Raw genomic sequence first — 28,000 nt, 5'->3', positions numbered from 1 at the left:
CTAACCCTAACACAAAATGTAATTGTCTTATAATGCAGGCAATAAGTTTTAATTGGACAGAACTGCCACAGGAAAATACACCAGACTATTGTTACTTTAGCAGCCTCTCACAATATGGAATACATTTTGATCTGTTCAACTACATCTAAAGCTGAAGTCTGAGTGAAATCTCATGAGTTGAGGCTTTGACAGGCCACATTAATCCTAGTAGATAATATAATAGACTGCGACGCCCCCTTGTGGAAGGAGTTTGTCTTGAACACTTAGATCCACTATGAGGTCTGCAAAAGGTATTCATCCCAAACTGATATACAGTTTAAAAAAAAAAAAAAATCGTATAACCAAACACATGCAGGTTCATTAACCCACGCCAGTAGGCATATTATTTTCATAACCTGATGAAAATATGTTGAAAAATATTCAGAAATATCATTGGCTTTAAATTTGCAATGCAGCGGTTTTTAAACAAAGATTAAAGTAATCAGAATCATTTCAAAATACTGGTGTTTTTAGATGCTGCTCTGTGTATACAGATTAGATTCACAGTTGTTGAGTGATCACCTGTCAACCAGTTTTGGAATCCCCATAGAAACATTATGCACAATCTCATTTATTGTCTAAAGAGGAGGTGCACTTGGCATAAGGCTGAAACCTACTTTTTAATAGCAAATTTCAAGTGGTTATTATTCTGAACCATGCCTTTGACTTTTAATTCACTGTGACATATAAACTCTATAGTCTCAACCTCTATGCCTTTGAGTTTAAATGTGATAAATAGGGCTATTGGCTCTCAAGGTTGTGGAAGGCAGGATGGGCTCCTGTCTGTTATTAACCATACATTCTGGCCTGCACCATTTTTTGAATCACTGAAACATGGTGTTGTGTGAAAGTATTGTCTGTACATGAGGGTCATTCTCACTCAACCAACATATATGTCTGTAACATGTTTCGGCTATGCCATTAGATGAAATATTTACTTTATACTCCAAAATATACCTTGATATGCATATTTACAAAATGACATAAGGATGAGTGAGGTCAGAAAAGCATATAACTGAAAGATCTCTTCAGACTCACAGATGGTGATGATGGTTGTTGTTGCTCTAACTATTATTACTAAAAATATGTACACAGAGCTGCTTCTTCCTTTTCCTCTCATTCACTTATCAAAACAAATGAATACAAACAACAAACGGATAAACAAGTAGAGCACTGAGCCTGGAGCACCATGTGCTCCTGGTATGTGTGTACCCCACTCCGTCCTGTGTGTGACCATCGTGGGCCTGGACCTGGACAGCAACACGTTTTGTCAAGAGGAGGAGCTACGCTGCTCTCAACCATTTAAACTGAGGCGCATGCGCTTTAGTGTACAATTGGAACTTGGCTCTTACACAACCGTGTCTTTTCTTCATTCTGCTTGCATCTACTCACCGGTGTGTGGTAACTCTCCACGTTTCTCATTTTTGTTTTTTTAATCAAGCAACGCGTAGGAAATGAGTGGGGACCATTCCCACAACGAGGACCAGGTAATGTTAAACGCATTTTGTTATGTCATCACTTGTGGTTAACTGGTACAGTTTCTTGCTACCGTTTAAATTGTTTGGTTTGACAGGGTAACTTAGCTAACTGTGAATAGTGCTCTGCTAGCGCACATTTTGTTGTTAACATCGGCTTGACAAGTTTCATCACATTTTTATTTGTAACGTTGTGGAAAGGTGCTATCCGGTTAATGTTAAGGTTTGTTTGGCTAGGTATGAACTCAAAGACAAAGTGGGGTAACGCTACAATTAATTTGGTGTTAGCTGTAGCCAGTGTTAGCCGTAGCGGCTTCGCTATTAGCCGCTAAGCCATATTACCGACCAGCATAGCAAGCTAGCATGGCTAGCGGGATAGCTAGCAAACTGTCGCTTTGCCATCCAGCAAGTTCAAAGTTAGTTAGCCGGCTAGTTAGCTACTACGGTTTATAACATTCATCCTTTTTCTTGGTTTTTCAGATTGACTGTGGCTCTCGGGTCAATGGTAAGTTCATTAGGGTAAGCTAACAAGTTAAAACGAGGATTTTCCTTAAATTCTGACTTGTCTTCACAGATCAAATGTAACGTTACGTTAGTTCTGAGTAGAGGACAGAAATGGCGTCCAGAGACTAAGTCCTCTGTCTCACTCACAAGCGCCTATTGTTCAAAAGGGAGGTCTTGTAAAAGCTCTTCCGCAAATTATTTACTCGATTCGAATCAATTTTGGCACACACGTTGAGGTGTTTTATCAGTTTATCGTATTAGATTTTCTTGTTGGTTAGCTTTTAGTACCACATTTCCCACCTGAAAGTGAGGGTTTGGGGGTTGAGGACTTAGTCTCTGCGCCATTTTCTTTTTCGGTGTAGCGGCCTGACTGTGCTGCAAGCTGAACCCAGACTGTGAAGTGCAGATGGCTGTGTGGAAGAGAAATGCGAAGGCACAGTGCTTCATTAAGATCCCATGTGGTGACCAAGAAGAGTATATATTTTATACGCGATCTTAAATTCTTTTTCACAGCTTAGGTCATTATTATTTTTATAGCTACAGAGACTCAGCATTCCAACGCTAGGAGAAAGTGGAATGTTTTTAGTTGGATCTATATTTCAGTAGTCAACATATCCAGTCATTAGCTTCAATTCACCCTCACATTGAAATGAACTGGATATGAGATGATTGTGACAACATCTTTAAGTAAAAAGTGAGTTTTAGTTTTTTGTGCTATTATCATTTATCTGTCTAAACTGTAGAAATCTATACTATACTTGGGACACACCATTCATACATACTTAAACTGCTTTTGTTTTCTTTACATCAGCTAAGCAGGTCTAACTTTTTTTCCTATATGATACTCTCTATAAGATACTCTAGCAGCTAATGGACTGAGCTTTTCTGCTAAAAATAATCTGAACAACCATATAACACTCCGCTTATTTGGTTTTCATTCTGCGGTAATGGGACAAGATTTGTCTGTGGTACAAACGGGGCATCTCCTTCACTTTTAGTTGTGGTATTTGTTGTCTTCAGACTGGACTAAATGGTCTCAGCTTAATAAAATGAATAAGCAAGTCTGGCATTTTATAAAGCAACACAACTTTGGCCTGGTTTAAAAAAAAAGAATACATACATTTGTAAGGATTCAATACACTCATCCATTTACGAGCACATTTTGTACTTTGTGCCTAAATATCTGTTTCGCACAATGTGTTTGCTAGTCAGTGACAGGCATATATTCTGAATTTATGTTTTTCATCTGTCAGCTGCAAACCATAGAATGGAGTCTCAACCATAAGTGTCAGATATGTTCTCCAGCTTGTCTTCAGTTACATGATGCATTGCAACAGGGCCTGTGCATTGAAATGTATCACACAGCGATTTGGCTTAGATCTGAGAGGATAGCACACATACAATCTGTTATCTTCAAATAATGGGTGAAAAACGACAACTAGTATTATAGTCAAATGTAACAACCATGGTTGCCTTTTGTCTGTTTTAGGTTCATTGAGACCAAATCACTCACTGATCAAACTTTACCTCAAACATATGAACTGTTTGTCTTACACTGACATGACACCTTGATTTAAGGACCTGTTAGTTAGTACACTGGGCTAAGTCTCAGCTCTGTGTTTGATGGCAAAGTTTCGGTGTCGAGTCTTAATTTTGATAATTGCCTTGTTACTTAACTAAAGTGGATTTTTTTTCCTGTTGTGGCACACAAATTAAAGAGTAAAAGTCTACTTTGTTCACTTGCATGTTTCAACCTGTCAGTAGTTTCATATTGTCTCATAAACAATGAGGCTCATACGGGCAGTAGGAGGTGCTGTGCTACTGTGATACATTTTCTGTTTACAGGTTGCATGACATTCAGATTGTGATGCATGTTCAGACCTTGTGTGTAGCAATAAATTTCATGTTTTTCCCTAGAGAAAAAACTGTAAGTGGACTTTGAGTACTTCTTAGGTTGTCAGTTGATAAGAGTATTGTCTGTCTTAGCCTGTACATATTAGAATAATTGAGGGGAGTGCACTTTATTCGTCACTTGTGTATAGAATCATAATGTTCATACTTTGGCCATTAGGTAGTTCTCGGTCCTAATATAGGTACACAACAAGCCTACCATCCATTCAGTCTATTGTTGGATTGATTCAGTCAATACTTTGTTCACTTTTGAAGAAGGTAACACTGTTATCTTCTCAGACTCTCACAAGCATAAAGACAAGTACAAAGAGAAGGAACACAAACACAAGGACCACAAGAAGGATAAGGAACGGGAGAAATCAAAATATGGCAACAGGTATGGTGTGTGCCTCCAGACTCCATAAATTTTACTTTTCTGGTGGTGTCTGCTCAAAACGGACAAGGCATACCACCTTTATTACTGTATTTTCAGCAATGGCCATTGGAAGCTTGAATCTCCTGACTTAATAGTTTTGTGTTTCTTTAAACTCTAGCGATCACAAAGACTCCTCTGACAAAAAACACAGAGACAAGGAAAAGATGAAGCACAAAGATGGCAGCACAGACAAATACAAGGACAAGCACAAGGAGAAGAGGAAGGAGGAGAAGGTGCATTATCATGCAAATAATTTGTGGAATAATGCATGTGTGGTTGTGCATGAAATGTTGTGATTTTTGGAGTTCATCATTATGAATTTTTCTGCAGTATTGGGCTCTGTCAAATCATGCATTCATGGCTCTTGACTATTTAAACAATGAGAAAAATGTATAGCTTATTGATTTGTGTGTATGTTCTCAGTTTCAATTATGGTATATTTGACATATCTGATATAGAAATGTTCAAAAACACAGGAAGAAAATGAATGTATGAATGTGAGGAAGATTTTTGGTTCCACAACATCTCAGGTGGCTTCAAGCAGCTAGAAACATGTATTTTGGCAGAATAAAGAATTTGGCTGGCACTGCCCTTGCTAAACTTAGTCAAATAAAGATCTGTTCTAATTCTACAAATTAGACCCAACCAGGTGTGTTTTTCTGCATAGAAGCAGAAGAAATACATAATTATAAAAACTAGCACCGATTTACCATTAGTAAATGACTAGACTGTCATTTAGGTTTTATTTGGATATTGGACAGTTGATTATGGTTTAGGGTTTTGTCATTAACAACTTTGTCTACCTTTTTTTTAGATGAAGTCCCTTGATGTTAAAATCAAAAAGGAAAAAGAGAATGGGTTTGCCAGGTAGGTCTCGACTCTACATTTCTCTTAAGTGCTATATGTAAGATAACGGATGTCTTTTTTTTCCTCTTTGGTCTGATTGGGAATGACTTTTCTTTTGCAGCCCACAACATCTGAAGTCTGAGCCTGAAGATGACTTTTACCACTCTCCTAAACAGTCTCTAAAAAGAGTACGGAATGAAGATAACGAGTAAGTGGCCCATGCTATTAGACTGTTTACATGTTTTCCATGTATACTTCATAGGCTTCCGGTATCAGTATAGTTTTCCACGTGACCAAAATTTGATCTATCAGACTTGTGACACAGGGTGTTATTTTTCAGCTCTGAGTTCCAGCCCAAGAAAATAAAGACTGAAAATGACAAGAAGGCCAAGAAAAGAAAACAAGATGAGGTAAGAAAAAAGCCACGAAATCAGGCAAACTTGGTTTTAGTTAGACAATGAAAAGAAGTTCTGAGAGTTTCCTCCAGTATATCTTAACCTGAAGAATTGGGAGAGGCTTGAGTGTCAATCTCTTATGTTGATATTTCATTTTTTTCTGCCAACCTGGGAGTGAAAGAACTCATAGTTTCTCTTCCCTTTTTAGGACATTAAGCCCAAAAAGACAAAAAACAAAAAAGGAGAAGTCACTGATGGAAAAAAGAAAGCAAAAAAAGAGCCAGAGGAGAAGTGGAAATGGTTAGTTGAAGTCAACCAGCTGTACAATACCTACACATCAGTGTGGTGATGGGTCAAATGTGGATGCATTGCGTGTTATTGTTGGATCGAGTAATGTTTTGTTTCGCTGGTATATTTCAACTCCTTATTGGATGGCTTTATTTGGGGGATTCCAGGTGGGAAGAGGAGAGATACACAGATGGCGTCAAATGGAAGTTTCTGGAACACAAAGGGCCGGTGTTTGCACCACCATATGACCCTCTTCCTAGCCATGTCAAATTTTACTATGATGGTAAGATTGTATAGTGCTCACCTTTTTTTTTGTTTTTTAATAAGACTCTGTACCTATATGATAGCAGGTGTAAATGTGAGTGGCTGATAAACTTGTGTTTTTGCATATTGTAGGTAAAACAATGAAGCTCAGCCCAGAAGCAGAAGAGGTAGCCACGTTCTTTGCCAAAATGCTGGACCATGAGTACACCACAAAGGACATTTTCCGCAAAAACTTCTTCAAAGATTGGAGGAAGGTAGGAAAAATGCACTTCTCTCCATTTTTAAACTTATAGCTGAACAGATTTTGAAAAATCAGATTCCGGTAAGGTAATTGTTCAAAGATTCCTGTGTTTGAGTGTAACGTGTTGTTGCTGATGCAGGAAATGACTTCAGAGGAAAAGACTAAGATCACAGACCTGAAAAAATGCAACTTCAGTGAGATGAGCGAATACTTCAAGGCACAGTCTGAAGCCAGAAAGGCCATGACAAAGGAGGAGAAACTGGTCAGTTACTACATGTATATTGTATTGGAGCTAAAACTAATCTATTCCCTGTGTTATCAGAACTAAGGATTAATTAACTTGGAGGCCCACACTGTATATTTACCTTCCATGAGTATCTCCTGTAAACATTGGTCAGATAGTGTTGTCACCCACCTTGCTTCTAAAGTACATAGATGTTTTAGAATAAGTTTATTGTAGAACATTCAATATTTCCTGATAAGACGTTTTTGACACAGCATCAAAATAAGTTACTCAAATGGAAATCATCTGGAACAGAACCATGGTACATAACGATCAAATTACTTCTTGGCAATGTGTTACAAGGAAATTTAAATAATAGTACCTGTAAAGTTTTCTCTTGCACTATTTTGTTTCATCTTTAGTATTTTTTTTTTTGACTGTATTCAAATTGTTGACCTCAGCAAGATACAATTCTGATGTTGTTTCTCTGTCCCTTGCAGAAAATAAAGGAGGAGAATGAGCGCCTATTGCAGGAGTACGGCTTCTGCATTATGGACAACCACAGGGAACGTATTGCTAACTTCCGCATTGAGCCCCCGGGCCTGTTCCGTGGTCGTGGAGATCATCCTAAAATGGGCATGCTCAAACGTCGCATAAGGCCTGAAGACATCATCGTCAACTGCAGCAAGTGAGTGAATGGTTGCTTTTTCATTGTTGATGTGTGAAGTGAGTAACATGATTAAATGTTAATGTGCTCCTTATAGGGACTCCAAGCACCCCGAGCCTCCTCCAGGCAGGAAGTGGAAAGAGGTTCGTCATGACAACAAGGTGACTTGGCTGGTGTCGTGGACGGAGAACATTCAAGGCTCCATCAAGTACATCATGCTGAACCCCAGCTCCAGGATCAAGGTAGGCTGCTGTTTGCAGTACGTGAAGGTTTGGGTCTTAAAAAATTCCTCTGTTTAGGTCAACACAGGGCAAATGGTAACTTCATCTCGATGTAGCATCGTCTGTACAGAGTTTGTCTCCAGGTGTCGGTGTGACCTTTCAAGATGTTTATAATCTGTTGAAAGGGCTTTTGCTCCCTTGGATTTAAAAAACGGAGAGAGATGTATTACTGTGCAGGGAACATGATGTACTGTAAAGCAACCTACTGATTTCATTCGAGTTCTCACGACTTTGTGTGTCGTGTGTTTGACACACAGACATGGCCCCACGTAATCCATTACTCTTGATCATCATGCTGTTTATCTGCAGGGAGAGAAGGATTGGCAGAAGTATGAAACAGCCCGTAGACTGAAGAAATGTGTGGATCGTATCAGGAACCAGTACCGTGAAGACTGGAAGTCCAAGGAGATGAGGATCAGACAGAGGGCTGTGGCACTCTACTTCATCGACAAGGTGAGGTGCATGACGACTATTGATATTGTCCTGAGTGTGTATAGCTTGAGTAGTTAATGTAGTGTAATTGCTTTTTAACAATGACTGTGGGGGTTTAGTGGGTGCTGAAACACAAGCTGCAGCGAGGGTAATGTCTTTATAAGCCGGTTTTAATCCAGCTGTCCTGATGTGCTCTAGCTGGCTCTGAGAGCGGGTAATGAGAAGGAGGAAGGAGAGACTGCTGACACCGTGGGCTGCTGCTCACTGAGAGTTGAACACATCAAGCTCTATCCAGAGAACGATGGTCAGGAGTATGTCGTGGAGTTTGACTTCCTGGGTAAAGACTCCATCCGCTACTACAACAAAGTCCCTGTGGAGAAAAGGGTAAGGACGAAAACAGTGCTTTTATTCTAAATGTGCAAACATTGCCTGTGCATTCATGTTTGTTCTGCCTCCTCTAGGTATTCAAGAATCTTCAGTTGTTTATGGAGAACAAGGAGCCGGATGATGACCTGTTCGACCGTCTAAATGTAGGCAAAACAAAACTTGTGGAAGGAAATGATAAAATCCTTATTCGATTAATTCAGTTACATATCAGTTAATGCTCAGTATTACATGTTTATTTGGGAGGGTGGATTGCAAAATGACTGGTCTACCTTTTGTCAATTGTAACACCAAATACTTTGTGCAATGATTGCACTTATTGTTTCCCTCCAGACTTCTATTCTGAACAAGCATCTTCAGGAGCTGATGGATGGTCTGACAGCCAAAGTTTTCCGTACCTACAACGCCTCAATCACCCTGCAGCAGCAGTTGAAGGAGCTCACAAATGGTATGCATCTACCTACCAAGCAAAAGGACCTACAGCCCAATACATACATACATAAAGCCTCATTAATTATTTGTATCTAGAGCTAATAAGGGACACAAGGGGTTTGAACTGATAGTTTTGAATTTAAAATGGGTTTTTCATGTGGGTTTTGTGAGTGAAGATGGTTCTACCTACGGTCAGCTGAATGTCACATGACTGTGCCAATTCATCTTGAAAGAGCAACAACCAATGGGGAAACTCGGTTTGTATTAGTTGGGCGTTTACAGCCTGCAGCGTTGCCAATGTAGCACATGTATCGCTCGATTTAGACTTTTTTTCTTTCCTTGGTGACCAATCAAGCAATTGGACAAACCTTAGCCACCAGTTGCCAGTACTGCTCTCTCTTGTGTCTGCTATGTTCAGCGAGTAACAGAAAGATGAAACGGCAGTTTGTTACACGGACAGAAGCTGTGGAAAGACTAAATAAAATGGATATTCTGCTGCTTCTAACTTTCTCTATGAGTGATCACTTTACAATTACATGTAACTCACTGCAGTCTTTGTCTTTTATTTGTTTGGTGATTCTTTCAGACAATGTTGCTGAAATAAAATCAGGATTTTAACAGCAGAGCAGCAGCTTGAAATGGCCTGGAGATGAGATGTAGTCATAATGGGTTGCGTTTCAGTCAGTATTTCAAACTTATTCCATTGTCAGACAAACAAAACATGTAAATGAGAACAGCTTCATTGAAAGTGCGGCTGTATTAAAATATTTGTATGAGAGCACAGAGGAGACAAAGGGCTGACATGAGGCTGAATGCAAATATAATGCAATGATGTCAGTTTTTAACAGTGGTCCCACAGCACTTTTCAAAATACGCCCTCAGTTTCACACTTTGACCATACCCAGTCCAGCCATGCACTGGGTTTTGACCTAGTCATGTTCAGTCATTTTGCATACAGACAACTAATTACACTCTCTGACTCTCTAGCGGAGGAGAACATTCCAGCCAAGATCTTGTCCTACAACAGGGCCAACAGGGCTGTGGCCATCCTGTGTAACCATCAGAGAGCTCCACCGAAGACATTTGAGAAGTCTATGCAGAACCTGCAGACTAAGGTGAGGATGTGAATTTTGAATACCGTTTTTTGTTTTTTTTTTGTTTGTTTTTTTACTCAAACCGAGATGGACATCATTTTACATCTGACATTTCATTTGTAGGTTTTATTGAAATGCCATCTTCACACTTGTCCTGGTGTTGACATCAAATTTCATTTAAACTTTGCCCTTGAATTGTCAGTAACATGTTTGCCATGATTTCAAATTCAATTTTATATCCCCCCCAATGCTTGAATCTTGTTCGCTGTTATGTTTCATGCACTATGACGATGATGTGCTTGAAAGGAAATTGGTAAATGGTTTTCTGCATTACAATAGCATAAATACAATTAAACACACTGCAACAAATAGAGATCTGGTTGCAATGTATTTAAGCAAAGTAAAATGTAATTTTAGCATATTATTAGAGTGTAAGTGGGAAAAACATTCAGATAGTCCATTTGTCTTGCTAGAGCTTGATGGGTATTAACATTGATTTTAGTGTTTTAATGAGTTCTCAACTTTTCATGTCAAATACTGCCTTGTCGGTTTTGAATCCTTGAATTTAGCCAAAAGTGGTATTGAAAATATTAAAATCACTTGATGATCAAGATCCTATTGAATGTTAGGCAATTATCATGTTGCTGTCAGTGTACAAACACTAATTATTGTACTTATCTGAGACAAATCACTTTTTTTTTCTCCTTAGATTGATGCTAAAAGGGACCAGCTTTCTGATGCCAAGAGAGAACTGAAGAGCGCCAAGGCTGATGCCAAAGTACGGAAAGATGAAAAATCCAAAAAGTGAGTATCAAAGGATTTGGTATAGATAAACAGTTTCTCCCTTGTCAGTCTTGCTAACAAGTGTTTAACAATTTGTGCTTCTTGTCTTCTCTGAAGGACTGTGGAGACAAAGAAGAAGGCCGTTCAGAGGATAGAGGAGCAGCTGATGAAGCTGGAGGTGCAGGCGACCGATCGTGAAGAGAACAAGCAAATTGCCCTTGGTACCTCCAAGCTCAACTATCTGGACCCTCGCATCTCTGTGGCTTGGTACGATAATATTCTGAAGTTTGTTGTTTAAGCATCACTGTTGACTGTGCCAGCCAGCATTTTTCTTTTTTTTTTTCTTTTTTTTCCTCTTGTTGGGGACAAGAATGCACAAGTAATTTTTTTTTTTTTTCCTCCATCTTAATTTTTGTCTCCTAGGTGTAAGAAGTGGGGCATTCCCGTTGAAAAGATCTACAACAAAACCCAGCGTGAGAAGTTTGCCTGGGCCATCGACATGGCAGATGACGACTTTGAATTTTAAATCCCTGTTTGTGGTTTTAACTATGATACACTCATTTTTTTTTTTTTTTTTTATTGGATACTTGTTTTTTAGCTTAACTGAATTTTGCTCCATGGCCAGACCTGGCAAGGAATTTGAGAGTCTGAGCAGAAAAACAGCGGTGACATGGTAAGTCGAGGTGCGGAGGCCATGATGAAGTGGCAGGAGGGTGTTGGGGGTACTCTAAACATCTGATCTGAGACAGACAACAAGGCTGAACTATACCCACAACTGAGCATCAAGGCATAGTCCCAGTAATTGGAAGACCCTCTTACCTTTGTCTCTCTCCCTCCTTGGGGCAAAACCCAACAATGCCTGAACTTTGAACTCTGTGGTCCTATAGCTACTGTATTAAGCAAAAACAAAAAATGCTTTGTATCATTTTCTTTGTTCACTCGCTCTGTATTTTAGCCCTCCCATGTATTATTAATGAATTCTATATTTTGATAGATAAAGTTAAATCAAATGAATTCCTTAAATACACCCACGCGCCTTTCAAGGAAATGTGAGCTTGACTTTTGAGGTGTGTTTGTGTGTGTGTGTGCGTGTGCATGTGTGTCTGAGGGGCTCGACCATGGAAGCTGTCTGTTTAGGTGAATATTTTAAACTGGACTATGTTGAATTGTTCAGCATGAAAGAGGATGTCTGGGCAGGCAAAGGGGAAAATACTGCAACCATGTCAATATTTACTTAAGCAAGCAGAATGTGAATATTTTGTTTTACATCCTCTATCAGGGACTTCTTTTTCAGTGTAAATGTGAACAATCATTTGTATCCTTTGAGTTGCAAGCATCCTCTGAATCGCTCTGCATAGTCCTGTCTACATCTGATTTTAACTTAATTTAACAATTGTTCCAAGACAAAAAAAAACTTGCGTATCTGTTACTTGAAGATGATGCTATAATAATGTATTTAAAGTCAGTAAATTGAAAGTGTTTTTCTTCCAGAAGGGTATGTGAGGGACATGAACTTTGCCAAAAAAAATCACCAATCTGTTACAATTTAAGCAGTTTTTTTTTTTTTTTAATTGTGTAAAGGTTGAGGATAAAGTAATGTAACATTTAATGTGAATTATCAGTTCATTTTATTCCACTCTGTTCCACTCTTATGATAGGAAAGTTGATGTAAGTAGCTGTAAAGTCAACATCCTATTCCTGTTTTACCTTTTATTTTTTGTCATAGCCTTTGATCATGTTTTATTGAGTTTTATGCTCATTGTAGGTTCAAAAATGAATAAAACCCTACAAGTAAATGTCCTGTGAATTTGTGATTTATTTTATTTATTTTTTTATTCCATTAGTTCCTCATGGCTTACTTCTGAATATTTTAGGAAACATGATTCTGACAAGTGTTTCAAGGCCCTTCTTCCTGAGCAGAGGCCCCAAGTAGCACAGCTGCCTATTGGTTTTGGACTAGCAGCCTTGGTGCAGGTCTTGCCATATTTGCACCGTTCTCATACTTGCTTTGTCAAACACATTTGATCACTTCTTATCTTGAGACAAGCTCAGACTTTGAAAATTCCCAGCCTGCAGCACATCATATTGAACCTTATTAAATGTAAAAACTGTTCCAAGAACTTTAATAAATTTTAATCTTCTAAATTAAAGAGCCCTCAGAGTATTTTGCATCCCCCGTTGGAAAATGAATTGTGGTGTGACTGGACTCGGTAAAACCTTGTACTTTCCTGTGATGTTCTCTTCCTCAAGTTTTCCCTTGGATTTCATTTCTCTGGCAACATCTGGAAGACTTGTGCCCCTTTCTTTGCCCATGACACAGATTTGCCATTGAATTCAAAGCTCACCGCCATCTGTATACATACCTAGGACTAAATACCTCGATACACCGTGTAGACAAAATAAATGTTATTTTGCAAGGATGGCTTGCCATGAAAACAGACTAAAATTTCCTTGGTAAATAAGCTCTCAGCACTAGCTGTACTGTCAGCTTCTCACCAGCAGGTGAGGCTGTATGCATTTCTCCAGTCCCAGTGCTTTTTACTTTCACATTCATCACACTGAATAATTTGACTGGTATCCATGGAACAATTCATATTCACTCCTGGTGCAAGGTGCTGAGCAAATAATGAGACATTGGTGCTTGGTGAGTATTCAGTTTATTCTGTAAAGATTCAGAAGTGTAGAAAGGATGATACAACAGTGCTTTATGATCAGACTATTTCATAAAAGTTTTTTAAGTGATCATAACACCGTAAGTCCAGATTCCATTTATCTCAAACCAAAATAAATTTGTAACATTCGACACAAGTGCATACACTGCTGGTAGGAGATCAACCTCCAATTTCACTTTGGATGGTATAGCACCGTTCTTAGCTATTAGCAGCTTGACAAAGATGCAGCTTAATAGGATTCATGTAGTGACTGTATGTTTATATAAACACAAGAAAATTCAGAGAAGAGCAAAGATCTCCTCATTTGGCTCTCTAGCTAGCACGATATCTCACTCTGTCATTGTCTAGGGATCAAATTGATAATTTTGCTTTAAACAACATTTTGCCAGTAACAATATTTGATACAATTACAGCTTAAAGTTAAACTCCAAGTGTATACAGAAAGCAGCACAAGTTTTTTTTCACAGATATAGACCAACAGTGACCATCGATGCACTGGCATGTTTTTTTTTTCTTTTTTCAGGACAGCACAGTAGCTGGAAAGCAAGGTGATGGACAGACAGGTCATATAAACACATGGACAGAGCTGAGTAAGGCAACGTTAGCGTGACAGGCTTCTCTCTGTTCAGTTTGCAGGGCAGTGTAGTGTATTGATCTTGACAGAACTGTCAATACCTTTAATGTGGGGCAGTGTGATTTTTAGCATTGCTGTCTTCATTAGTGCATTGTATATAGTCTCTTGCGTGTAGCTGAACTGCAAAGTGATCACCAACATTTATACAGATCTAAATAAAACATGTTTGATTGCATCTGGACTTACAGTGACTATAGAAGAGTAAATAGAATTGAAAAACCAAATAACGGAAAAAGTAAAATTCAAGGCAGTGCTGAAGTACTGGTTGCTAAAAAAGTAAAAAATATCACAAAGCCAACAATAACATTTCCTTGACACATCTTTTGTTTGTCCAGTCAGTACAAACCCTCTTTTATAGTGCAGTTTCAATCATATATATATATATTTCTCCCTCTGACCCAAAAACAATATCTTTCGGCCCTATCCTATCCTGTCTTCGCTCATTCAAGTCAGTTTTCCAGTCAGTGTGCGTCTTTTCTCTTTCTTTTCTTTGATCCCTCGTACTGACCTCATTGTGCACCCTCCCCACACAACCACAAAGAAGCATGAAAGGCTTAAACATCACAGAACTCAAAGGTGAGAAGTTCTTTCTTTTGACGATGGCAGGAAGTGATGGCAGATGGAAGAGGAGGAGAAGGAGGAGGAGGAGGAGGAGGAGGAGGGGGGGGGGTGGGGGGTTATTCTCAGTTACCAGTCAGAGTCCATCGGTCCAGCTACAATCACATCTGCTGTCATTATGAACACTCTTTTTTTTTTTTTTTAGACCACGGCCAGGGGAGCAATCCAGCCTTTAAACATGATGTTCCTCTGGCGAGATTGGGGCCCGCTTCATCACACCTCCAGCAGCTCCATCCTCAGGCGATCCCTATCAGCAACACACACAAACAGGCAAATGCAATATGCACAAATCATGAGGATGTGATTGGAAAGTTCCTGTTGTATTGTATTACTGTTGTATTGTAAGTGAGGTACTTCTTTAGGCGGGAGCATTGTAAAATGATGCCTGCGTATGGGTTAACTTGCCTCCCGGAAATCCATCTCACCAAAGACAATTGTCATGATTTATTCACATATATTAGCATGCGCTCTCAATCTATAATTCAACGGCCCAGACTCCTGCTTATCTAAAAATAGCTTCTTAAACACAGACCTTTGATTGCCTGAATAAGCTACTCAGCATGAGTACCTGTACACACTCCCCCTGCCTCCTTTTTACTGTACATCACGCAGCAACCACTACAAACAACAAGCTGTCATGCTTTCATCACTCCACCTGGCTCACATTGTTTTCGTTTCCCTGATTGATAAATAGCACTAAGCCTGTAAAATATCACAAGGCACTTGAATGAGAAGTGTATCTTACTTCAGTAGCTTTTATCACACTGTGTAATTCAAACAGAATGACTGTAGTACCTGGCCTGATTGGCATCAGTCTGTTGTTCAATGAGTGACTGACTGGCCACTGGCTGCTGATGGTCCTCTGCTCCTTCTGACCAGGGATCCTGCAGGACTCCTGGCTGCGCAGACTCCTCAGCTTGGCCTCGCTCGCTGCTCCCCTCGGACCCCATCAGGCCGAGCAGCGGTGAGTATGTATCCTGCCACACAACCCGCTGCCCTGTGTTCAGTCCTGCTTCTCCTTCAAGGTGCTTGTTCATGTCTTGCTCAGCAAGTTTCTTTTTGGCCACTTGAGGGTCTTTCGGTGACTCCGCCTCGGTGTCTCCGTGGCCCCTTGCTTCCTCTGACTCCGTTGGCGATCGCTGATAGGTCTCCAGCCACTTCAGCTGCCCGTTCTTGTGGCTGTATCGGCTGTCGCTGAACCAGCGCACCACCTCTGATTTGGGAAGGCCTGTCTGGACACTTAGGTCCTCGTACTGCTGACTGCTGGGCCAACGGGTGTTGGAGAAAACCTGTCGGAGGATGTGCAGCTGCTGGGGGGTCTTGTTGCCCCATGGGGGGGAGAAAGATGGCTGAGAAGCAGACACTTCGCCTACCTCAGACTTGTGTTCTTGATGTACAATCTCAGATGTAGTCTCTGTTTCATTCATCTTCAGCCTCTTAAAGTTGATCTTGATGGGGTCAACTTTCAGCTCTGGGCAGCCTCTGTCCCCGGCAAATGGGTCCTCCTCCTTAATGAGTTGCTTTAGGATTGACATGCCTTTTATGGGTAAGTCCTTGTTGCATTTACCCTCATCCAAAATGGACGAGCTGCTTTTTGTAATGACAGCGGTGCTGGTGCTTTCAGTTGGGGATTTGCTGGCATGGTTCAGGTTAGGGACGCTGTCATTACAGGTAGTACTGGGGTATTCACTGCTAATACTACTGTTGTTGGGCTTGTGGATATAGTTGTTGCGCTCGTCATCGGGCTTTGTGGCATGGGCCTGTTCCTGTGGACTGATGATGCCGCTGTTGTGATTGTTACAGGTGATGTTGGATTTGCTGGTGTTATCGATGATCACTTGACTCTTGGTACTGTTTGAACCTTCCAATCTGATTGGTAAACTGTTGCTTTTGAGATTTGGTTTGCCGTTGGTGTCAGCAACACAGTGCTCATCATTATTGCTAATGTTGGTAGAGCAAGTGGCAATGCTGTTGATGCTGTTTGTGGGGCAGCTGTTTTGCACCGGTTTCCTGGTGACAGTCTCACCACCATTACTACTGCTGGAATAGCTGCTGATGCTGCTGCTACTACTGCAACTACTGCTGCTACTGCTGCTACTGCTGCTTCGACTGCTGCTGGTGCTACTGACACAACCACTGTTTCCAGCCATGTCCAGGCCGAGGCCATTGCTCTTATCCGGCTCCACAGTGGGTTGAGTATTCTTGGTCAGTACCTGTGTTGTTCTGACTATGGATGGAAACTTTGGGGGGACAATTGGAGTAGAATACGAGACCCTGGTGACATGGGGGTTGGTTGACATGCTGGCCTGCGAGGCTATGACTCCGACAGACCTGGTTTTTATACTGCCATAGGGAACTTTGGCCATATGAAAGTTTGGTCCTTTTGAGCCCGGCTGGGCAGTGACAGTGTGGTGGGTTACAACATGATTGACGTGCCGTGGTGTAGTGGGCTGCTTTTGAGGTGCTCCACCTTGGAACACAGTGTTGAACATCTTCCTCCTGGCCTCTTCGATCTCTTCAGGAGACCAGCTTATGCCCTGCTTGAGCCTTTGGGCAGTAAACCACAGTTTGATCTGCTCTTCAGGGAACTCTGAGACCACTGTTAGGTAGCAGAGTTCGGCTTTGGTCGGGTAGGGGAACTTGCCAAAGGATGTCTTGAGAAAGCTGCTGGTGTCCATAGCAGCATCATACGTGGGGATGCTGCTGAGAGGGATCATCACCTTTGGAAGGTCTTTATTAGAGTTGCAGGAAGAGGGAGAGTAAAGGGAGGGAGTGTGCTGGTGAAAGACTTGGTTGGACACTGTCGTTGTAATCACATGAGTAACAGTGGTCCTCGGCATAGCTGGGGCGCCAGAAACACTGAGAGCCCCGTTTTGGAGTTCAGGCACATTTGTCAGCATGCTGGGGTCTACATCCTTTCCAGTGTCTATCTTCCGTACCTCCACGGTGTGAGAAACCACAATCTTTTTGTGCTCCCCCTTGGTTTTCATCATCTTTGCAATCGGTGTTTTGGTAAGGGAAATCCCAGATTCTCTGTAGTCTTCTCCACTGTCCGTGAACAGACTTTGTTCCACAGTTGTTACTCTATCCCTCTTGTTGACAGTTAGGGAGGCAGTGACCAAGCCCTCCATTATCTTAGGGTGGGCGTTGGCGTTATGCAGAGCCAGAGCCTCAAAGCGGACGACTGACACCCCACAGTTCAGGCAGTAGAAGGTGGGCTGGGCCCTGAAGTCTAAGTGGCAGTTGTGCATGTGATCCAAAAAGTAGTTTAGATCTCTGGATTCGAAACGGCAAGTCGAACAGCTGTATGTACCTCCTTTTTGCACCTCGCTGCCACTGTCAGATTTGGAGGAACTGTGAGAGAAATGGCCAGACTCTTCTCCCGAGATGCTGAGTATGCTATCTTCTGGGATTGTTGGTAGGAGTTCTGGTAGTGAGCCCAGTATGATTTCCTCACGCACATGTTTGGATTTGGATGGTATCATGCAGGGTACAGTGGATTTCCTCTTGCTGGCCATTGTGCAGCTTTGTGTAGATGGGAGAGTGAGTGATTGGTTGTCCGGTATGATGAGAACAGAGGGCGGGTGGATAGTGGAGTGGGTTGAATGGAGTTTCGTGTCATGGACCAGCCACTATGATATCACAGTGTTGCTTCATGCCTTCTGCCACTTCAGGACTCCTGTCACATGGACAAGTTTAACAGCTCCCTGGGAACCTGCGAGGAAAGAGAGAGAAAAAAAAGGGAGAGATGTGACTCAGCTCATATTTAATTTAGTAATTACAGAAAAAGAAATGACACAGTTAGTAGATGGAAAACATAGGGGTATAAACTGAAAAATAAAAATATTTTAATCATTCATCCTGAACATCATGCAAATACAATTATTGTGTATATTTCAAAATTTAAAACATGAAATATTTATACATGACATATTCCTGTAAGCAGGATGCAGAGGAAGCAAATAGCCCCACACAGGGTAATAGGTGTAGGTGGAAATACAGTGTGATCAGTGTAGGTGGTATTAATCAGTAATTACAGCACCGAAGTAAAAGAGTCCAGGGCTTTTCTTTCTTTAAAAAAAAAGCCATACAATTTATGCTTTTAATCTAAATTAAGGTTACATTAAGTACTGTACAGAGAGATGTAAAGTGGATCTTATTCATTCTCTGCACATTATTTAAAAGACGTGGCATCAGGGTTCATGAACAAGATTATTATTAATATTTTAAAATTACAACTGACTGATTTCCTAAATATTGAAAAAAATAGTTACCATTAAATATATCAAGGAGAACAAAGAAAAAGGCTTTTCAATAAGAAAAATAATAATTTTGGCTTCCACTCACTCACACACACACACACACACACACACACACACACACACACACACACACACACACACACACACACACACACACACACACACACTCTCCTTCGATCAATGCAGCCTGCCAGTGTTCTGGTTATTTACTAGGATTTACAGACTTCTGTCTAGCTGTCACTTTTTATGAATTCAGAAAAAAGAGCGTAATAATCAACACAGCCAGAGATGACAGTCTAATCTCAGAGATACTTGTTGTTTTCCTTCACTGCTGCCATAGGTTTGGCTCCTCTAATTATTGATGGCATGTGTCCACAGAATTATTTTTAGTAAAGCCTCGTGATAAGAACAAAACATGTAAGAAGCACTAAGTTTAAAGCTGAAGTAAAGACCATGTACAGAAAATGTGATGCGCTGGATATGAACCAGTGTTCGTATCTTTGTGGCCAGATGCCACCTGCCTCCCTCCATGAAGCAGTTATTATCAATAAATAAATATCATTCACGGACTACTATACCTTGGGGATTGTGAGTGGGATGCACTTCACCTCTCCAAATTGAAAGTGCTGGATGTATCTAACCCTTACCGGCTGTTTCAAATTGTCTGCAGCATCCACAAATATGCAAAAACATCCACGCAGGTTTGTGTTTGTCTGCAGAAATATTTAATGCTCATTGCTTGTAAGAATAGGTCATATTATTTTAAATTATGTGTATTTTGACAGGGGTACGGGAGCTTTTTTTAAAAAAAAAAATCTAATATATTTTTGTCATTTTTTACATGCACTGCGTGGTGCTGTTCTGTTCCTCTTTATTTGGTATTATAAAGCAGACATAGGAAGGTTTAAAGAACTAGCCAGTGAGAATGAGTATGTCACTGCCACACTTGGATGTGAGCCATGTGTTTTACATTGAATGTTGCAGTGTATCTTCCCTGCATAATGTAGTGTCAAGAGGGGATATCAGGTGACTAGTGTGTGTGTGTGTGTGTGTGTGTGTGTGTGTGTGTGTGTATGTGTGTGTGTGTGTGTGTGAGTGTGTGTGTGTGTGTGTGTCCTCGCAGTCAGCTGACAGCAGTACTGTTAAGGACCTGAAAAATTCCCACAAAGTCTGAGGAGGTTACTACAAACACATCTGAAGCCATTTACAAGCTGCAAACTTAAACCGTCTCATCCTACATTTGTTCAACAAGCAGCGTGGCGTCACACGCATGCATACAAACACAATACACTGATCACTGGGTGCTCAAATCTGTTAGCAAACCACATCCAAAGGCTTTCCCTTCCTATAACACTCCAGTCATAAGGATGGATATGGATTGTATTTGCAGTCTTCAACATGTCTCCTCTTTCTTCTCTGCATTATGTACAAAAAAAAAAACATGCCTCTCTTCTCTCACAAAGCCACAAATATTTAACCAAGTATGTAGGACAAGACAATGGATACACTCTTGTCAGCGTTTCATTAGTGATACAGCTGGTTTTAATAGTTATTATTTTAACACTGGAAAGTACAAAACATATAAAACAAATGATGAGAAAAAAAATCAAAGTGGAGCTCTGCACCCTCTGCCCTCTGCGTGAACCTATGACACACACACACACACACACACACACACACACGCACACACACACACACACACACACGGCCTCTGTATATCACTCTCGTCTCCTCTCTGAGACTGGAGAAGCATTGATGTGTGATATGCAGCTGAAAACTAGTCTCATCCTATCATCATCTATCCATATCACTCAGGCTTTACCTTCTCATGCCAGCTTATCATCCTGGGGAAAACATCAGCTGCAGAAATGTAACTACCATACCGCCCAAAACCAGCATTCTGCTGAAATCCAGCAAGTCTCGACATCATGCACTGCAGTTTGTTCATTACAAAGAAACCGATTTTGGATACTTGCAGCATATGTATATATTTTTTTGTCACATTGCTGAAAAGCACTTTCACGGATTCTCATTTTACTGCATCCACGTGCATGCTCGCCATGGCCGGCTGGATGGTAAATAAAAGATGAACCTGTTCCAGAATTAAAACCCTCAAATGACTGCCCAAACAGTACACACTGATCCCAGACAGACTGTGACGTCCTCCTTCTAACTACCTCTTTTTCATTTCTACTGAAGGCTGCTGCTTTCTGACAGAAAAAAACTAAAACAAAACAAAACAAACAAACAACAACATAACTAGGTCACCAGCATCTTATGCAGTAATCCCGGTTCACTGCATCCAGACGCGGGCATGTGCTGTATGTTTTGCCGCCAGAGAGGTCATGATATCCTCTGACGGCACACTCGATTAACCCCTGGTGAGGACACAGCGTTCATTGAGTTTGTTCCACTGAACGAGGGATTTAGAAGTCAGCTTTCACGCAACAGAGGGATGTAGTCATGCACATCTGAGACATCTGTGTGAGAGATGTCACTATGTTATAGAACTTTGTAAAAAATCTGCGTAGGCTGAGTTTAGCTGTGGTGAAGTGATTCATTTTGTTTGCCCCACATAAAGCACACTGTATGCCAGGACGTTTCACAAAATAAAGTGATGGAGAAGGTAATTTGGTCACGGCGGTGGGCTGTGACTGGTGTAGCAGCCCCCAGAGGGGACGCTGATCTGCGACGAGACAGACGCTGGCCTAGTACAGAAGCTCCGCTCCCTGAATGAGTAAACCCAAGACAAGCCAAAAGTTGAGAAAGGTTACATAAAGAATCAGGTCACCTATCAAAAGAATGGGCTGCTTTATCTGGCGAGCGAGACGTGCGATCAGACACAAGACAAGGGCTTCCCAGACAGGGAGCCATTGAATGGTTCCCTCTGAAAAGCCAGGCCTTGTGTTTCAGCGGCGGAGGTAGACAACGCTCAGACGATCACTGTCCTCAGTGTGTCGTATGTCCCCGCACTGGCACTGGCTCTGTGGCACAGGGGGAGCAGACTCTTTTCATCTGAGCGGACCAGGGGAGTCGTATCTGAAGTGAGGGGAAGTGGCAGAGCTCTCAGAAGTGCCTTCTGAACACCCACGCTCAGCGTAAGCGGAGGGGCCTTGTACGGTGAACTAACACCACGCTTGAACCATTCAACTTTTCAAAAACAAGCGTTTCAAAACAAATGGGATTAAGCTAGGTTTAAATTCTGATGGGGTTTATACGTTCCGCCTGATTTAATAGCAGCTTTAAAATTTACAGGAGGGGCTCCCTTATGTGCTCTTACACTGTCATTTCCATAACAATATTATATTTACATCTCATTAATATTTAATTATATTCTCTATACTTTTAAATGGCAAACAGTTGAGTGTGCTGCTCCCATTTTGGCGAACCAGTTTAAAGAAAGCAGTGTGTATTCCCTTTCATCACCTCATAAACTGCTGCAGTAATTACAATATTACAACACGAAAAACATGCCCAATCTACAACGAGCTGCTACCAGCGGAAAAGGGAGGCGAGGCTGCAAAGTGGTTGCTAGACATTAAAATTTAATTCAAAACAGTCCACTGATTCAGACACTCCCAGATTGTTGGGTCACCTACAGTTGACATTAACAAACAGAGATTGGTGTTTTTGTTGTGCCGCCTGTCACATGAATGAGAATGTGAAGGCTGGAGGAGGAAGAAGGACAAAGGAAGACAAAACTCAGACATCTGGGAATGAAGTGAGAGGATGACTGATGATGATGACAGGCTGTGCTGTTTCAATATTCCTCCCCGCTGACACCTTGTAGGCACACATCTCCACACACTCCTCACACACTCCCTCCTCACCTCCGCAACATTTAGCACCTGCAATGTTCTGAAAATCTTTCTTTGAACTGAATAACTGGCGAGGAGTCTCTTGATGCGACAGTCGCAGAAGAGCTAAAAAAAAATAAAAAAAATGCATAAATTCTTCCACTTATGACAATATTTATTTTGCCTGTAATTTGCTTTGACAGTGATCCGTAACTGTCTTGAGAGTCTGCTTCAGAAATCAGCCCAATAAAAAAAAAATGACCTGGTGCCCGCTGGGGGTTGGGGCTGAGAGGGGGGAACTCCTGACAGATACATTTGAATGATCAAAAAATCTGTTTAGCGGGAACATTTTCTGCCAAATGTCCATTAAATAGATTAACGTCATGTGAGTGGATCAGCTGGACACCTAAATATAAGCCAGAGACAGAGAGCAATTACTGTCTTGCACAGAGAAGAGATTGGGAACAATGGCGCCTCATTTATAAGGGAAACGTGATCCAGCGCTGGGAGCCTTTAGACGGCTGACTGTCGAACTGCAATTGGTCTGTTTTCCTGCGTGTCTGGGTGTCTCCTGCGTCCATCATGCTGCCAGAGTGGACTGATGTGTTGTTCTTTTTGACAGGCAAGGTAGACAGGATTTTAGTTTGGGGACATCTTTGTGTGTGAATGGCACTGTACATTTGCCGGCATGAATAAGTGTCAGGCACCAGTCTTACGTGTGCTGAAAAACAATTCAGAGTCATCAGGGTCATTAGCACAGCGCTAATACGGCACACCAGTCCACGCCGTCTTCACCGCCTGTCCAGCTGAAGATGCGCAGAGGCTTCGGTGTGTGGTCTCTGTCTCCGCTCTGGGCTCTTGTTTTTTTCTTTACATGGGTGTGTTTGTGTGCGTATTAGTGTCTGAATGTCTGAGACGCAGGTGTTGTCAGCCATCTCGTCCCCCCCCCCCCCCCCCCCCCAACACCAACCACCACCAACCGGACCCAGCCTCCATGACTGCAGCCTTGTCCACTGGGAGACCGGTCGGTGGTGCCACTCATGTGTTAACATCGCCATGGCAACCCCTTCTTCCCCTTGCCCACCACGCCACACACACAGCGGACTCACTCGCCCACACCCACCTACCACGAGACACACACACACACACACACACACACACACACACACTGAATTCCTTGGACTGCATCCGGTGCAGGACAAACTTAATCCACATGCCCTGCCAGCCATCTTTGAAAAGTCCATTCATGGTTCAAGTCTCTTTCAGATAACTTTGGGTGAGGTCCGCAACAACGACTTGGCCTTTTTCCTTTCTCGATCAGGTTGTAGCCGATCGAGAGCCCTGCTCCGCTGTTCCCATGTGTGTGACGGCGGCTGATGAAAGAAATATCGCAGCTGTAGACGCTACAAACGACCTCCTGTCAGTGTTATTGTCTCGCTAAATCAGTGCTGAGGCCTGGAGACTGATGCAGTACAGTACATACCTACTGCACTCTGTCTGTCTGAGCATCTTTGTTGCATGGTCCTGTTTTGTGTTAGAGCGCTCACAGTTGAAATCTTACATTGTTCTCCGAACCCTTCTATCTGTGGCCCAGATGAATGACAGACAAATAAACCATGGTGTGCAGAGAAAAAACTCTGAGTCATGCATCCGTTTACATCACTTTTGATGAATAACTTCTTCAGTTCTGTAGCCAAGACTACAGGCATTCATTTGGCAACTTAAGACGAAAAGGAAGAAAGATGGCGGCATACGGCACATTGTAGTGTCCATCCTAAAATGGCTGACATCACAGCCTCCTCTAACTGCCAAAGCCTGGCAAATGCCAGCTCCTGCTGACCAAACCTTTCTTGCATGGGACAGAGAAAGTGGCAGGGGCTCTTTCCCCACTAGCCCCAAGGTTTTTTCCCCCCGTCAGTGCACAGGCGTTTCTTTTGGTCGGAACTGTGCAAACATGCTGTTTTAGTGAGGCTTTTGAACGGTCTGGGCTTCGATACGGCATTGGTCCGATGACAAAAGCAATACCAAAAAGGGTGAAAGACCCAAATAAAAGTGAACTTGTATAGAATGCCGTCCTTTCTGGTGGGAAAAATGGGGCTCGGAGTTGTGTTTCAGAGGATTGTCTGTGAGGACCATGAGGTATGCTGCTATCATGAATGCTTGTTTGTATAAAAACGGCTGGAAAATAGATCTGGTTGGCATTAGATAGTTGATTTTCTCCTCTGAACTCAAGGAATGTTATACACTCCATGTCAGCTAAATCTGCAAATCATGACCATATGACCTTCCTCGGTATTCTCTGGCAGGGGATTCATTTTGAGCTGTGGGAGGCACACACAAACATAACATCCACAGTGGCTGCTGTTAGAAATCAGAACACCAAATCCTGAAGAGTACAACACTCCAGGTATACGAGGAGTGGCATGTGCAAGAGACACTGTTTTGCAGAGGGGAGTGGGCACTCTTGGCTCACTACATTGTGCCTGTGTATACAAACAGTCCGCTGTGGCCATAACGAAAACTGTGAGCTGTGCCTAATTGCAGGGAGTGAGGGATGAAAGGCAATATGCCTGGCCTCATTAGAGCAGTTCCGAGAAGGGAGATGGAAGACCGTTCCCAGGGATCCACAAAGGGAATTGACATTCCCCCAGTGTAAGCGTCCTGCTGGAGCGAAAAACTCCACACACGCTGAACTCACCGGGCCAAGCTGAACCCAGTCTGCTGGAGCTGCACAGCGAGAGCTCATTTACCTTTGTTTTGCCGGTCATCACACACGCCTGCAAATTAACCATCGGAGTGAAGAAATGTCCACTGGAGACCGGACTGTACTCCACGCTCGGAGACACTGTCCACAGACCAAACACCTACTCTCTCAGGAACACAATGGCACAAGTGTTGCACAGTCATTTCCATGACCTACATTATATGTAACAAGCTTACATGGTCAAATAATTAAAATACATTCCAAAACTTGCCACTGATCCATGCTTCTCTAACTAGCTGCTTGAATAATCTGGGGTTGTCTCTTGTGCTATGGACACTGGACACGCACATGAACCACAGAGGCAACGTTAGTCAGCTCAGAGGTCCCTCCCCTGAAGGCAGAGGGAGACACATGGCATTCAAAGCTGGGTCAATATTTATGTACACATAGCAAATGTGACTGTACAGGAACTGATATTTTTTCATTTAATGCCTCAGTGATAATCCACAGTTTGCAAAATGTCTGAAATGAGCTGCTTCTTACTGTACTGTATATGTCCCAGTGTGTGTGTGTGTGTGTGTGTGTGAGAGCAGGGCAGCAGCACATGTTGGTAGGAGGAAGAGGAGGAAATGAAAGAAAAAGTCCTGTGCATACAGATACAGGCCTACCTTTCTGCTCTGGCAAGAGGAAGAAAATTGGAGAGAGTGAGCGATCAATAGATGAAAATTGATACTTGGCGTGCAGTTTGAATATCTATGGACTCGGAGGGTTCTTATACCAGTCGATAAGCCTGCTATAGCACTCTGTTCAGAAGTCTTTCACAACTAAAAGCACTCACACTCACAGCACAGCGGGGAAATACAGCGCGTTGTGCAATAAAATAAGCAGATACGCCACACTGTATAGCGCGAGAAGGAGCGCAAATTCAGCCAGACGGAGGATCCGTTGTTGTAACTGTAACAAACTGACGAGTTAACCCGTTTCACTCCATTCACAGGGCTGTGGGGCAACACACTGCCTCGCTGCCTACTTGCCAAAGGCGATCTGGCACTCTATATAACCTTATGAATATTCCCAAAAATCCTCCACCCCCCTCCTCCACCTACTGTCGCCATTTTATACATTGGCGACTTCATATAAACTGCCTTGACTACAGCACCAGATGAAAATTCAATATTCAATAGCGAGACATAATTTCAGTAAACAACTTTGGAGATCGCACCTCGCCAATAATGAGAGCTATTCGCGTTTTGGAAGAGTAGATGTGTCCTTACCTCAACAGTCGGTGGGAAAAATGGAATCCGACATTAATATATAAATGAATAATATTGGATTAGCTCCGATCGTTGCGCTTTGAGAAGAAGAGGAGGCGAGCAGGGGGTGGGAGCTCTCCTCAAGTGAACCCGGTGAACTGGCGTGAACCCGTCAGTGACCACGGCAAGGTACATTACATTACATTACCTTTCCACCCCTCAGCCACACTGTATGGAGACGGCAAAACAACTACGGTCGGCGGTGCAGGACGAGGCAGCTCCAAAAAAATTAAAGCGAGTGTATTTCCTATGAACACGTGATTCGGAGCGTCATCCAAAATCCAAAAGCCCTTTCATCTAAAATTTTGGAGAGGGGCGGGGATGAGATGAAGATGTGTGTGTGTGTTTTGGTTGTTTGTTGTGTTGGTGGAAGGGGGGAGGGGGGGGGGGGCGGGGGGGGGGGGGGGTACGTATACTGAGCCCAGTGCACATTTGGGTATGTCGTTATAGGGGTAAGGCAGTGCTCTCACAGATTGGGTTATACATAGTTACAATGGCGCCGCGGAACAGCCTGAACAGATGGATTGTATTGTGTAAATTCGGGGTTTTGACAGGAGTTCAGTGATCTGCCATTTCAGTGAGCTTCATCACCCAAAAGGTCCTCTTAATTAGGTCACATGTCTTTTTCAATTGATGGCTGCCGTCTTTAGAAAAAAAGATCTCTTGATGGGCTACTATGAATATTAATCGTTTTGGGAATTGTCATTTAAAGCACAGGCCTATTAGCCTAAAGAATTAAAATAGACTTTTACGCACACGCGTAATAGTGGTAGACCAATTTATGTACTGTATGGAATGTGGCCTGGTTGTTCATGTCCATTTTTATACTTAAACATAAGACCACATTTTCCCTTTAATCAAATTACCAGTTATGTGTTGTTGTTGTGTGTGTGTATATATATATCTATGTATGTATGTATGTATGTATGTATGTATGTATGTATGTATGTATGTATGTATGTATGTATGTGTGGTTTATATATGGCTGTGACCCACATGACCTTGTTGGCCTTCTGTGCGTAAAAGCGCAAAACTGACGGAGACAAGTATGGAGTGAGGGTCTAATAGAAAAAGGCTGGAATTATGTTTTTGAATGAAACTAAAAAAAACATATGAGAGAAATATAAATATTGTGGTAATAATGCAGAAATAATAGTAGTATGATAAGTCCATTCTAAAGCCACGGAATACTATGGACACATTATATCATGTCTGCTTAGAAAGATACTATATAACCAATTTAGACATTATGTGATGTGTAACAGATACCTGAACATCAAGATATAAATATACATAAATATAACACCCTCATTGTCTGTTGTAATG

General features: G+C 41.9%; 2 protein-coding genes across 3 annotated transcripts; one reads left to right on the top strand and one right to left on the bottom strand.

The window, feature by feature from the left end:
• The first annotated feature begins 1,392 nt into the window (after positions 1-1,392).
• Positions 1,393-12,483, top strand: LOC111221915 (DNA topoisomerase 1-like). Of its 2 annotated transcripts, XM_022745509.1 has the most exons (21): positions 1,393-1,526; positions 1,995-2,019; positions 4,209-4,305; positions 4,463-4,577; positions 5,159-5,211; positions 5,312-5,398; positions 5,531-5,600; positions 5,794-5,885; positions 6,041-6,156; positions 6,270-6,391; positions 6,518-6,640; positions 7,102-7,289; positions 7,366-7,510; positions 7,859-8,002; positions 8,180-8,365; positions 8,443-8,511; positions 8,699-8,813; positions 9,785-9,912; positions 10,601-10,695; positions 10,792-10,941; positions 11,098-12,483. In XM_022745509.1, the coding sequence occupies exons 1-21, from the start codon at positions 1,494-1,496 to the stop codon at positions 11,198-11,200; spliced, it is 2,256 nt and encodes a 751-aa protein (XP_022601230.1). In that variant the 5' UTR covers positions 1,393-1,493; the 3' UTR covers positions 11,201-12,483. The 2 variants fall into 2 exon arrangements, with proteins under 2 accessions (XP_022601230.1, XP_022601231.1); XM_022745510.1 differs by lacking the exons at positions 1,393-1,526; positions 1,995-2,019 and having other exon boundaries at positions 4,244-4,310; positions 11,098-12,482.
• A 2,168-nt stretch (positions 12,484-14,651) lies between these two features.
• Positions 14,652-26,907, bottom strand: LOC111221911 (zinc fingers and homeoboxes protein 3-like). Its single transcript, XM_022745504.1, has 3 exons — positions 26,636-26,907; positions 15,394-18,313; positions 14,652-14,845 (listed from the first exon to the last, which is right to left on the bottom strand). Exons 2-3 carry the CDS (start codon positions 18,114-18,116, stop codon positions 14,812-14,814), a joined length of 2,757 nt encoding a protein of 918 aa, XP_022601225.1. The 5' UTR covers positions 18,117-18,313; positions 26,636-26,907; the 3' UTR covers positions 14,652-14,811.
• Between the last annotated feature and the right edge of the window lie 1,093 nt (positions 26,908-28,000).

This window comes from Seriola dumerili, unplaced genomic scaffold (assembly GCF_002260705.1).
Source record: "Seriola dumerili isolate Sdu_G_001 unplaced genomic scaffold, Sdu_1.0 BDQW01000088.1, whole genome shotgun sequence".
NCBI lineage: Eukaryota > Metazoa > Chordata > Actinopteri > Carangiformes > Carangidae > Seriola > Seriola dumerili.
This window is presented reverse-complemented; position numbering and strand designations above follow the sequence as displayed.